The sequence below is a fragment of the Ipomoea nil genome, unplaced genomic scaffold (genome assembly GCF_001879475.1).
Source record: "Ipomoea nil cultivar Tokyo-kokei standard unplaced genomic scaffold, Asagao_1.1 scaffold1043, whole genome shotgun sequence".
NCBI lineage: Eukaryota > Viridiplantae > Streptophyta > Magnoliopsida > Solanales > Convolvulaceae > Ipomoea > Ipomoea nil.
In genome coordinates, this window is record NW_017617471.1 from 3,997,144 (window position 1) to 4,010,498 (window position 13,355).

A 13,355-nucleotide genomic window follows, 5' to 3' on the forward strand; every position below is an offset into this window, starting at 1 on the left:
GCTGTAGAGTCCAACCGTGAGGGTGACCCAACCGTTAATGACAAACTACGGTGGACACAAGGGCGGTGACAAACGCAGAATGTGACCTCGGAACAGACAGAGCATAGAGCCCCCCCTAAGCTAGGTCCTTTAAGGAGCACAGCCTTGTTTTTGCAATCCTTCACAACAAAGAATGACGGGTGAAATTCAAAGTAACAATTATTATCATTAGCAAAACGGTTTACAGATAATAACAACACAGACAACTCGGGAACATGTAAAATATTAGATAAACGCAGAGACTTTGAAGCTGACGAAATTAAAGCATGACCTATACCATAAATTCCCAAACATATTAACATAAGTTCTCTACTTGGTTTATACTATAATTTAAGTAACTTCTCACTCTGCTGGTAACAGGTGGTGAAACATCTTTTGGCAGAACCATATATAAAATCGGCTGACAAGCTGCCTTTAGCTAACGAGGTGTTTGCTAGTCTTGCAAGGTTAGTAATGATATGGTTTATCAACGTCTTAATAGTTAGTTCATGGTTGTAGTCAATGTAATTGGTACTGTTTCCTAATTTGCAAATTTGCAGGCATTGTACTAGTATGCATGCTATGGAGCAACCGAGGCCCGAACTAAAAAGCGCTTTCGTTGCTTCATTTATAGCCGAACAAAACCGCAAAGTCAAAAGAATTGGGGAACCGGTAAAACTATTCTCCATCATTTTAAGGAGGAAAGAGCTGATAAGAAACGAGGACACTTCCACTATGTTAAAAAGGACCAAACTAATGAATGACAATAAAAAAATTAGGGCTGATAATACAGAAGGAGGAGTAAGAACATGAAGATAAAACAGGTCGAATCTCTACGTCACCCGATAAGCGACTATGGTCCACGTGTTGCTTGGAACCCACCGCACACGTGAGGTTTCATCTGGTATCAGGGCAGGTCTCATCTGGTATCAGAGCCAGGCCAAAGGTTATGAGTAAGCGACTAAGGTCCACGTGTTGCTTGGAACCCACCGCACACGTGAAGGGGCGTGTTGAACAAATGTGCAATCCAACTATTAGCTTAAGCTTTTAGTTTAGATGGAGCACATGCTTTAATTTGGTATCAGAGCAGCCTTAAGCTGGTAGTTGGATTGCACATTAATAGTTATTGCACATTGATAGTGTATTCCGTTCCATTTTTTTCTTTCTGAAATTTATTCTTTTTTTTTTTTCATTTTTCTTTTCTGAAATTTCATTTTTTTTTTTGCAGCTGGAACACCATACGAAAATGACACATCCCGAATAAAATTGATATTATCTGAGAATTTTCCAGATTCACCGCCTGAAGGTTCTCTCGAAGTTAAATTATACGGAGTAATAATTTTCTAGTTTCATTATTTAATTATTTTGACATATTATCATGTTGCATTGTTTTCTTAGGTTTTTTAATGACCCACATTTTGCATCCAGACATCACAAACAATGGTATTATTGTTAAAAATGCTCTTCAAAATGATTGGACTCCAAACCTTGGACAAAGGCACATATTAACATAAGTTCTCTACTTGTTTATACTATAATTTAAGTAACTTCTCACTCTGCTGGTAACAGGTGGTGAAACATCTTTTGGCAGAACCATATATAAAATCGGCTGACAAGCTGCCTTTAGCTAACGAGGTGTTTGCTAGTCTTGCAAGGTTAGTAATGATATGGTTTATCAACGTCTTAATAGTTAGTTCATGGTTGTAGTCAATGTAATTGGTACTGTTTCCTAATTTGCAAATTTGCAGGCATTGTACTAGTATGCATGCTATGGAGCAACCGAGGCCCGAACTAAAAAGCGCTTTCGTTGCTTCATTTATAGCCGAACAAAACCGCAAAGTCAAAATAATTGGGGAACCGGAAAAACTATTCTCCATCATTTTAAAAAGGAAAGAGCTGATAAGAAACGAGGACACTTCCACTATGTTAGAAAGGACCAAACTAATGAATGATAATAAAAAAAATTAGGGCTGATAATACAGAAGGATGAGTAAGAACATAAGATAAAACAAGTTGAAACTATTGAGTCAACACTATGCATATGATTAGTGAAGTGTAGGGCTGATAATACAGAAGGAGGAGCAAGAATATGAAGATCAAACAGGTTTGGAACTATTGAGTCAACACTATGCATCTGATTAGTGAAGTATAATACATACATTGTACTTACTAATTTTTTTTTCAGCTTAGACATTGATTAGTAAATTGTAATAGATACATTGGTACATGCTTTAAAGGTGACTCCTACAGTTAGAGTCTGCTCAGGTATTTGGTGTCCAAGCAACTAATATGATGGCTAATGTTAAGTCGGTTCGACATGGCACATTTTAATTGATGGAAAGAAGTCGTTAATTAACTTGTTCAACAAATCCTGTTAAGTGCATTAATCCTAACTTTAGGCTACTCTAACTTGTCAGTCATAAATTTATTTTGATTGATCATTCCACCGTATCAATTGATTAAGTCTTGATATATTGTGTCCTTAAAGTTTAGAGATATTTAGATTATATAGAAATATAGAAATAGAGATATTAGTGATAAATTATAATTATGATAATATTGTATAGGTCTTACTTAAAGGTGAATGAATATTATATTAAGCACACTGTGCTCAGATGATATATATAGTGATATTTTTTATATAAGAGGTCAAATCATAAAATACGGAGTAGTATTTTAGTTTCTCAACGGCTGATACCTGTCCGATTGGGTCCATATTTTTTTATTAGACTCGTGATTCACACTGAGGAATCGTGTTTATAACACATGCCCACGTAGTCACGAAATCTTAGGATCTATTCTTAGACTCGACGACTCGAAGTCTCGTATTCACACTATAAAACCCCGCTTTCATCTCTCATAGTCTCATTCCTCACTCCACAGTTCAAACTCCGTTAACCGCTCACCGTTGAAAGCTCAGATGGCGTCGCCCCATCACGGAACCGGAAACGTCCACCACGTGTCCCACGAATCCCACACAGCTTCTCACCACCATGGGAGCAGCAATAAGCCTACTTATAAGGTTTATTGCCGCGCCGAGACTAACCACTGCCTCTCCATTCGCAACGGCGAGGTCATTCTCGCCCGTGCTAATCCCTCCGATCAACATCAAGTACGCTCTTTTGACTCTTTTCCCCATTTCTAGGTTAACTTCACAAATTTAATTTTGAAGTAAAACTAAATATATACTAAGCGATAGATATGAAAGAAGTTTCATTCCTTGACGTATTGAAATCGAAAATCAAAATTCAGGAAAAAATGATCGATCGGTTAGCTTTGATCGATTGAAATTCTAAATAAATTTGTAATTTGGGAATTTTCAGCACTGGTACAAAGAAGAGGAATTCAGCACAAGAGTTAAGGATGCTGAGGGGTTACCCAGCTTTGCTCTGGTGAATAAAGCTACAGGGCAAGCCATCAAGCATGCAACTGGAAACACCCACCCGGTATGCTTAGTTTTCTTTATGAATTATAATTGTTCTGCTAGCTGTGTCTTTCTTAATCTTAGTATGCTACATAGAAATAATGTTTCTGAATCTATCTGCCAGTAACAAAGTTATGTGCCTTTAGTTGGGTTAAAATTTGAGGGACTATATCACTATACCTCAGGGTAGTGAAGGAATAAGTATGGTTTCTGCCAAATGCCAATTGATTGATTGTTACTTATGAGAAAAATGTGATATTTTTGATGAAAAATTATAATAATACTTTTAAATCAAACTATAATATTAGAGGTATGAGCTTGGTCACTTGATGATGGGCTGGCATATATTCCATCAGATCGAAGATAAAAACCTAAAACACAGCTAATGGGGATTGGGGAGCAATATAGGCGAAGTAACATTAGTGAAAATTGTTTTCAGGTTAGGCTGACTGAGTACAAGGCTAATCATCTTGATGAATCCATCTTATGGACTGAGAGCAAGGACACGGGTGAGAACTATAAAGCGCTAAGGATGGCGAACAACATTAGCCTGAACTTTGATGCCTTCCATGGTGACAAAGATCACGGTGGTGTCCATGATGGGACTACCGTTGTTAACTGGGAGTGGACAAAGGGCGACAACCAGCGCTGGAAGATTGTGCCCTATTGTAAGTCTTTCATCTCCGGCCTCCTTGAATGGAAGAAGAATTTGGTTCCTTTACTATTCTCCTCTCCCCCATTACTAATATAATGCTTCTATTTTAACCATTTATATATGCTGTGATGCAGGATCTGGGCTAGTGAGGGAGGAGGTGATGCTTTCAGGTTTTGTGTTTTGTGCTTATCTAATTGTATGCTTTGTGTGTGTGAAATATGACGGTGTTATGGCTAAGCTTGAGTTGTTAGCGCTATAGCCTGTGTAGTTTGAGCTCATGTCACCGTATATGTATATCACTGTAATAAATGGAGACAGTATTCCATCCTGTATTTTTGTAATGTGTGTATGTAAAACCCTAAAAGGAGGCCACCTCTGATCTTCTGTTGTTATGTACGTCATGCATGAATAAAGAATAATATGTTCTTCAGTTCTTGTTTCCGTCATGCTTACCTATTAGTCAAATTTTTTTTCGAATACTATTAACTCTACCACAATGTAGTATCTGTTCATAATTACTTTCTCAGCCAAATGAAAAGCACAAAGAGTCGATACTGCCCCTTCACTGGGGCTCGAATCTATAATCTCTCCTATAAGGGAACAACTTAGTGTTATTGGACCATAATGTAATAATAAACAATATATTATTTTTGAATATTTCTTTAAAAGCCCACGGTCTGCTCAGGCTAACTCGTGAGGCCCGCATTTTCATGGGCCAAAATTTTAACACCTTAATCCACTCACTATTGGGTGGTTTAAAATTGATCAGCAGGCTTTGGCCACTTTGATACCCCTAGCCTAACAATTGCTGCATGTTGTCATGGGTTTCTTGAATTCTTTCTATATGTCTGCATGACTATTTAAACATTTTTTTTTCATATATCAAAAGCCCAACAAAACAGCCAAGCCCAGCCCGCAGTCAGTAACATCCAAAACATATTTATTACCAAAGATTGTGTACTCCGAGGTAACAACGTGGTCTCTCCCGTTGCCATTCACGTGCACCCTCGACTACCATAAAAATTCAAAAACAAAAAAATCCAATTTTATCCATTTTATGATTTTATCTTTCCCATTTATCAACATCCGGATAAATGGATATATTCGGCTACCTAAACATCGCTTTCACACGACGTGGCATTGATTCAGTGATTTCCATTTCTCAACAAACTGTCGGGTAGAACCGTTAGATATTGCTCTTCATCCAGCTGTGTGGTATCTATCATTTTATAAAAATGTAATACGGATTTTATTTTTTTGAGGCATGAATATTTTATATAATTAAATATTTAATGGCAAACATTATTCACATTATATTTTTTAAAATAAATAAATTCTTTAAATTATTCACTTATTTTAAGAGCCTATCATACTTTCAATCTCAAAGTCCCAAAAAAGTGTTAAGACTTCTCCTTCATTTGTAAGGACTTGACTATGGCATTTGAATCCAATTTTATCTCCTATAGTCTATAACAATTATTGAATGTAAACGTAAATTCAAAGAAAAATGGTCAAAAGCTGATTAAGAGCAACATTATCAATTGGAGATATTATAAGCAAAATGTAAAAGTAATTAGGAAATAGAAGGTGTGAGGGGAGAGAAAAAATAAATAAAAAAATTGAATTAAAAAAAAAAAAAAAGTAAACAGGGAAGTCTGGCGCGCCACAGGGTTCTTTTTCTTTAAATTCTGACATTATTTTGTATTTTGCAAGAGAACTATTTACTGAAATAACCCCACCCAAAATATTTAATCTGACATTAACTCTAACTCCATATATTCTTCTCTAGTAGAGATACTGTATTTATTGTCCCCAAACTTCATTCATGTGACCAATTGAATTTTTTATGCTGACAATGTAATTTTATTCATTAAGTTATTATAGATTTGGTGTTGACTAAAATTACACATGCGTTATTATTTTGATGCAGAGATTACTTAGTATTGGTAGTGACTTAGCGTAATTTAAAAAAAAATTAAATTTTAAAAAATAAATAAAAAGGCATTACAAATTACACGAAAATAATTTTAAAATATTAAATGATCAATTGCACTATTGATCCATTAGAAAACTTATTTGGCCTTTTTTGAGTTTTTTCTAAATTCAAACATGTCGGATCATAAAAATTTGATAAAAAAAAAAAAAAGTATTTAAAGTTATAAGGACAGCGCGGCTTCTAGAAAACTTTTTGCCTTTTTTTTTTTAATTAAAAAAAAAAAACAAAAATACGAAATTGCAGTTGTCTTTTGACGAATTGTTTTCCCTATTCATCTATCTAAAAAGGGAGAAAAAATAGAAAAGGAAAGACGAACCTGAAGCCATCCCCTCTTTCTCTCTCTAATCTCTATCTATCTGTTCAATTTTCGGATTTTCTGACCGGTTTTTCGGAATCCAGATAAGCTAGGAAGAAGTCTATCAATGGCTGACGTGCTGAGCAAGACCGCCGGCGTTGTCTTTTCGCCGTCGAGTGTTGATTGCAAATCGGCGATTCATCATCATCATACACAGCACAGGGTTTGTGCTTTTCCAAATAGATCCGAGAATTTCTTCTCTGCTCTGAATCTTCGGTGTACTAATCGCAACCTGCCGAGCACCGATTTTTGTGGCGGTGGAGTTTCCCTCAGGCGTGAACGAGACACAACCGGCGTCGGAAGCCGCCAAGCAATACCTTCTAGTGCGCCGGTATACATAATTTGGATATAAATGCTTCGATTTTACTGGTTATTATATTTCAGTTGCAAAGTACTCTTAATTTGTATTTTTCTGACTTTTGAATTAAGTTACTTCAATTCGATGGTAAAATACTAAAAATCCGTGTTTTTTTTTTTTTTTTTTTTTTTTTTTTTTTTTTTTTTTGTAATTATTTGTGGTAAACGAGGGTTTTTGGGCAGGAAATAATTACGTTTGGTGTCGATTATCATATACAGTTGATTATGGAAATTTGTATTGTTAATAACTTGATTGAGATGACCTAGCAGCAGATTAGACTATTAGAGTACCTTTATGATTCATGATGTTTATATGCAGATGAGTATTGGACTGAGGAAAGCTCCAAAATGGTGGGAGAAGGGGCTTCAACCCAACATGAAGGAGGTGACTGGCGCTCAAGATCTTGTGGACTCCCTTTTGAACGCTGGTGATAAATTAGTGGTGGTTGATTTCTTCTCTCCTGGTTGTGGTGGCTGCAAAGCCCTCCATCCCAAGGTACTGGATGATGTTTTTTACAGTTTGATTTGATCCAGAAATGTGTGACAAGCTGATGTGTTTTACACTCTGACTGTCTTTATCTGCAGATATGCCAATTGGCAGAAATGAACCCAGATGTACAGTTTCTGCAGGTCAACTATGAGGAGCACAAATCCATGTGTTATAGTCTTAATGTACATGTTCTTCCCTTTTTCCGATTTTACAAAGGAGCTGAAGGTCGTGTTTGTAGCTTCAGCTGCACCAATGCCACGGTTAGTTTCTTTTGTTGTCTCGTTTTATACTGTCTTAGAAATCTATGAGATACATTGGGTGGTGAAGTCACAATCTATAGATCCCTTTGAATTGATGTCTGAAAATTAGCTGTGTGTGTTAGATATCTGATCAGTTTATGATGTTTCTGGCCATTAGTTGGCGTGTTTATGTTGGGAGATACTTCTTTTGTCAAGGTTCTTATCACTATTTGCAAATTTTGTAACAATGGTGATGATTCAATGAAACAGATCAAGAAATTCAAAGACGCGCTGGCCAAGTATGGCACAGATCGTTGCAGCCTGGGGCCTCCAAAAGGCCTCGAGGAGAAAGAACTACTTGCACTCGCAAGCAACAGGGATCTCTCCTTCGAATACACACCTAAAGGAGAACCCTTGCTTGCTCCCTCACGAGAAGAGATCACTATAGGGAAATCATCATCTAACCCTAACTCAGAATACCAGCTCCCGCTGCCCCTTCCTATTCCGCTAGCTACATCACAAAAGGTCAATCAAGACTCCGGGGACAAAGCCATGGTTTCCCCTTCCCCCCGTTAAACGACAAGAAGAGGAAGACACTACAGCGTGACTTGGCCATGTACAGTCCTTGTTTTCCTGTGTAAATTACATATTGTAGTTTGGTGTTCCCCTTGTGGTGTGTATATGTTGTAGCCTTGTAGGAGATATGCTGCTGGGTGTTTTGATATCCCAATATGAGGGCAAGAATGCGGTTTCTACCCCCTCCTGGCTTTCTCCATTTTGAACGGAGATTTGCCCATATGTGAGATGCTATTTGTAGTTTCTATGTATTCCTCCCTTATGCGGAGTATGTTATATCATAGGGTATACATAGCTTGTATGAACTATTGAGTAATACTCAAATTATATTCAGTCTTCACTTTTAGCTGGAATTTGTGATTGAGCCCAAGACATACTGAAACCAGATTCAATTTAGGTTATGTTTTGATTCATAAAGTTTTTGATTTTATTACTTTTATGAGATTAAAACAAATTACATTTGCAGATTTTACTATTGATCTAGATAATTTTTGATTTAGTGAAAGACATGTTTTACTTGAATGTGCACATTAGGTGGAATTTGTTTTGTGATCATAGCTGATAAAGAATTACAGTTAGATAATTAACATAATTGATAAAAAATCACAAGAAAAACAAATTATATATGAAAATATGATGAGTTACCTAGATATATGTATTAGGTGAAATCTGCTTTGTAATTATAACTGACAAAATTACAAAATAAATTAGGTAAATTTAAAATTTTATATTACTAAATTAATTGTCCGATCAGTTTGATAAGAATTACCTTTTATATAGATCTACTAGATGAGATGGAACTGACTTTACCCACTTGATAGCATTGCTTCTTATCCGCAATGCAAATGCCCATAAATTTACGTTAGGTTACAATACAAAGTGAGTGGAAGAAGCCTGATTTTGAGGGAGTTTCGTGAAGACAGAGCCTGGTTTAACGGGTAACGTATTATGGCGGTCCGCCTTATATGGTGCTAATGTCTTTTTCGAAAGGTCAGTCATACATTAGTTTGAGTGTTTAATACGGAGAAATCTCGTTAATGGCCGCCCATCTGTCCTTAACGTGTGCAGTCCGGAATAAAAGCAGCCTATGCGCTGGAATGTGAGTAGGGAATAGGGATGGCAACGTGAGGAGAATACTGTTTTCTGTTGGAAAAAATAACATAAATTGGCATAAAATGACATTTTGAGTAGTTATTTTGTGGTATAATTATTATTGGGGTACACTTTCGATATGAGTTGGATCAAAGTGGATTCGGGTTCTTCGTAGTGAGACGAAGAGATTGATATATTGTACGCTCAAAACGGATAATGTGTGAATGAGATATTGATTCTCAAAATATACCCATTTGAGTTGGAAAAATGAAGGGTAAAAGTGAAGCTTTTGTCCCATATTGGTTTTGCAAGTGGATTTACCCTACTATTTATACTAGAGCTCTTTTAAAATTTAATGAATTATATAACATAAATGATTTTTCTCGCATGTAAATGGTTGTTGGGTAGCAACTCGTACTAACCACTAACCAAATTATCTACATTTTACTTTCCAAGTATTAACCTATATTTTTAGGTTTTTCACCTCATTACCCAACATTTTCATTCCGCTCTCGAATTTATCCCTCATTCGCCCATCTGCTCCGTTCCTCGATGGAGATTTCCTGCACCATTTTTTTATTTTTTACTTTATACACTTCTTAAATTTTAGTACATTATAAAATAATATTTTATTTAAATTATATAATTAATTTATAACTTTAAATATACAATTAGCATAACATCCAATCATCTTAAAATACAACTTGTACAAATGTTCAGACAACGAGAAGTCTTGAGCAGACCCTAATTGTAGGAGGCACTTTTAAGCGGCAAATTATGCTGTGGAACCGTGTCCACCTTGCAATGTGGACACGGTTCCAAAACTGTTCATAATTGTGATATAGAGTTCAAAAATTATGAATCTATAATTATAAATATGAAGTTCAAATATTATGAACATATCGTTCAGTAATTATGAATATAAAGTTAAAAAATTATAGTCCAATTAAAGGGCTGCTGGCTAGATTGATTTTTCCATACGAGAGGGGGTTCAAACTTCTAACCTCTTTTAATTAAGGGGTAAGAGTGCACAACCACTCACGCCAACCAAGCTAGTTAAAATATTTAAAAGATTCAAATTATTCAAATCTTAATCCCTAACAAAAGTACCAAATATCCATACATAATGACTTTAAAAATAAAAAAGAACAAAAACCCATGCACATTAAGCACAAAACTCACGCACTTTAAGTATTAACTCACAGACCTTAAGTTTCAACAACTACTGACATTAATCGCTAACATCACACACATTAAGCACAAACCCTACGCACATTGAGCACAAACTCCACTCACATTAAGAACAAATCTCACGTAACTTAAATACAAAAGCCCACACTTTAAGTTTTAACAACTACTCACATTAAGCACAAAATTCACGCACCTTACGCACAAGACTCACGCATCTTATATACAAAACTCACGCACATTAATCACAGAACCGCTCACCTTAATTTTGACCTAAATGCAAAATTTACAAAATTACCACCGCATTTTTTAAAAAATTTTAATAATCCTAGACATTGATTTAAGCGAGATGAATGGCCCAGATTAAATCGCACAACCGCACCAAAACTTATATATATATATATATATATATATATATATATATATATATATATATATATATATATATATATATATATATATATATATATATATATAGGGAAGGGTTCAGGTGCGGGTATAGCTTCCCGTGCGGTTGTGCGGTTAGATTTGAGCTGTTGATCAAATTTAGATCAACGGCTCAAATCAATAAAAATTTAAAAAAAAAAAAAAAACGCGTGTCGGGAAGAAGATAGCGCCTACACAGCGTCTACACAAATGATAGCGTATGCACAACCTCACGCACATTAAGTACAAACCTCACACACATTAAGCATAGCCTCACGCACATTAAGCACAAACCCCACGCACTTTAAATATTAACTCACATATTTTAAGTTTCAACAACTATTGACATTAAGCACAACCTCACTCGCATTAAGTACAAACCCCACACACATTAAGCACAACCTCACGCACATTAAGCACAAACCTCACGCACATTAATCACAGATCCGTTCACCTTAATTTTGACCTACATGCAAAAATTACAAAATTGCCACCGTATTTTTTTTTTTTTAAATTTTGACAATTCTGAACGTTAATTTAAGCGAGATGAATGGTCCAGATTAAACCGCACAACCGCACCTAGACACTCTAACCGCACCAGAACCTATATATATATATATATATATATATATATATATATATATATATATATATATATATATATATATATATATATATATATATATATATCGGGAATTCAAGGTCGGTGTTGGGGTTGGGTTCGGGGCGGGGAACAACCATGTCCCCGTCCTCAATTTTGGACTTGGCCAAGGGCTAAGATTTTTATCAATCCAATGTCTAGGCCCATAAATCCTCAATTTCTCCCCAAACAAACATAGAGTAACGTTAGTGGTGAAATTTCAAGTTGTTTTTTTTTTTTTTTTGGTTAGGCTTGTGTGAGTTGTATAATGGAGAGAAAAAAAAAAAAAGTAAATAACAAATTTCAAGCTGGCCACTGGCCACTCGATGGCAGCCACCTTGACGCACTGAACAGGCTTGTTTTGTGCGTTAGACACAAAGCTTATTTTGTTTTTTTTTTTTTATTTTTATTTTTTATATTAAAAACGAACTTGTAATACAGTAAAAATGGACTTACAATATATTAAACATAAACATATATATTAAAGACGATTATCTTAGGGCATCCTTAATAGTAATGGTTTTTAAGGTGCCAATTAGGATAGAGAGGATGGAGAGAAAAAGGAATTTAAAAAAAAAAATTTGACGCATTGTAGAAAAAAAAAAAAAAAAAAAAAAAAAACCTCTTAACATCTTAGCCGGCGCGTGCACGGCAAGCGCTCGATTGGACAGTGTCTGTGCGCGAAATGTGCAAAAACTGAGTCTCTGATCTCTTCTTCATTTTCTCTCTCATGCGAGTCTTACAAAAAATCACCCCTTGTAAGACATCTCCAAATTTTCTCTCTTCGTAATATCGTTAATATTTACCTCAAAAACTGAACAAAATCCACTAATGTGAAATATGATTCAGGATTCCAAAGCATAATAATGATTGATTATATGTGTGAAGTGGGAACTAGTAATTGTCATCCACCTACCTAATTATTGTGATCCATTAACTGGTGCATGATCTTTAATTGGGCACAGCTCCATGCAACCACATATGATCAATCATAGGTACATGCATGCATGTTTAATGTTTTCAGGTTAAAATCAAATCCACCGCCAAATTGCCCAATGTATATATGTGGTTTGCATGGGGGCATCACTACTAATTAAATGCAGAACCACCCAAAAACGGAAAAGTGTAGTTATAGCAAGCTGAGGGTTGTCTTCACTCTTCACTCCTTATCTTCATAATCAATATTTATTATTAAATGTTTTGCTTACACAAAAAAAAAAAAATATATATATATATATATATATATATATATATATATATATATATATATATATATATTCATACTTCTTTGTGTTCCCGTTGAGATGGATTCAATGTTTACGAGTAAATATTCTAATCTTGTAATGTATAGTAGAGTATACTCAACATGATTGTAATTAGAGTGATATATATATATATATATATAAAATAATTTAATGTCTCAAAAATATGTACTTTAATCGACTGAATTTATGATTGTTGATACATTTAACAACATTAGTGTTTGATGCACTTAGCATGACGAAAATTATATGTTAAAGTTGTAACACTCTCATTTAGTGTTTCAAGAGCGGATGTTTTGGCAAAAAAATTTCTTGCGGACACTTTGAATATATAATCGTTGGTGTTAGGCTGAAATTACTCTAAAATGGGTCTCACTTTCATATCATAATTTTGCAAATTCTTTACTATTTATTTTACATCCCTGCAAATCTCTATTGCTTTTAAAAATTGATCTCACTTTCATATTATATTATAAATATAATAATAAAAATAGAAAAGAAATCAAAAGTTGTGCAGTGGCCATCCTTTTCAATAGTTTTACATGCTTTTTCTCATTTGCAAATTCTCTCTCCTATTGCTAATTTAGCAAACTCTATCTCCATTGTGAATACACATAAGCATAAAATAAATAAAAAA

At 35.0% G+C, this 13,355-nt stretch overlaps 2 protein-coding genes and 1 long non-coding RNA gene across 3 annotated transcripts; 2 read left to right on the forward strand and 1 right to left on the reverse strand.

Annotated features, from left to right (window-relative positions):
• The first annotated feature begins 2,902 nt into the window (after positions 1-2,902).
• On the forward strand, positions 2,903-4,533 carry LOC109181915. The gene is made up of 4 exons (XM_019331885.1): positions 2,903-3,130; positions 3,342-3,464; positions 3,882-4,110; positions 4,232-4,533. Coding segments are annotated over exons 1-4 (546 nt in total). The 5' UTR covers positions 2,903-2,938; the 3' UTR covers positions 4,234-4,533.
• A 1,825-nt stretch (positions 4,534-6,358) lies between these two features.
• Positions 6,359-8,450, forward strand: LOC109181914 (thioredoxin-like 1-1, chloroplastic). The gene is made up of 4 exons (XM_019331884.1): positions 6,359-6,779; positions 7,125-7,301; positions 7,391-7,555; positions 7,805-8,450. Exons 1-4 carry the CDS (start codon positions 6,516-6,518, stop codon positions 8,108-8,110), a joined length of 912 nt encoding a protein of 303 aa, XP_019187429.1. The 5' UTR covers positions 6,359-6,515; the 3' UTR covers positions 8,111-8,450.
• Positions 8,245-8,541, reverse strand: LOC109181916. The gene is made up of 2 exons (XR_002054294.1): positions 8,402-8,541; positions 8,245-8,364 (listed from the first exon to the last, which is right to left on the reverse strand). It is a non-coding gene; the product is annotated as an uncharacterized LOC109181916 (long non-coding RNA).
• Between the last annotated feature and the right edge of the window lie 4,814 nt (positions 8,542-13,355).

Coding starts and splice junctions, on each gene's coding strand:
- LOC109181914 (XM_019331884.1), top strand. CDS start 6,516: ATGGCTGACGTGCTGAGCAAGACCGCCGGCGTTGTCTTTTCGCCGTCG. Junction 6,780..7,124: donor CAATACCTTCTAGTGCGCCG/GTATACATAATT, acceptor GTTTATATGCAG/ATGAGTATTGGACTGAGGAA. Junction 7,556..7,804: donor TCAGCTGCACCAATGCCACG/GTTAGTTTCTTT, acceptor TCAATGAAACAG/ATCAAGAAATTCAAAGACGC.
- LOC109181915 (XM_019331885.1), top strand. CDS start 2,939: ATGGCGTCGCCCCATCACGGAACCGGAAACGTCCACCACGTGTCCCAC. Junction 3,131..3,341: donor ATCCCTCCGATCAACATCAA/GTACGCTCTTTT, acceptor GGGAATTTTCAG/CACTGGTACAAAGAAGAGGA. Junction 3,465..3,881: donor CAACTGGAAACACCCACCCG/GTATGCTTAGTT, acceptor AATTGTTTTCAG/GTTAGGCTGACTGAGTACAA.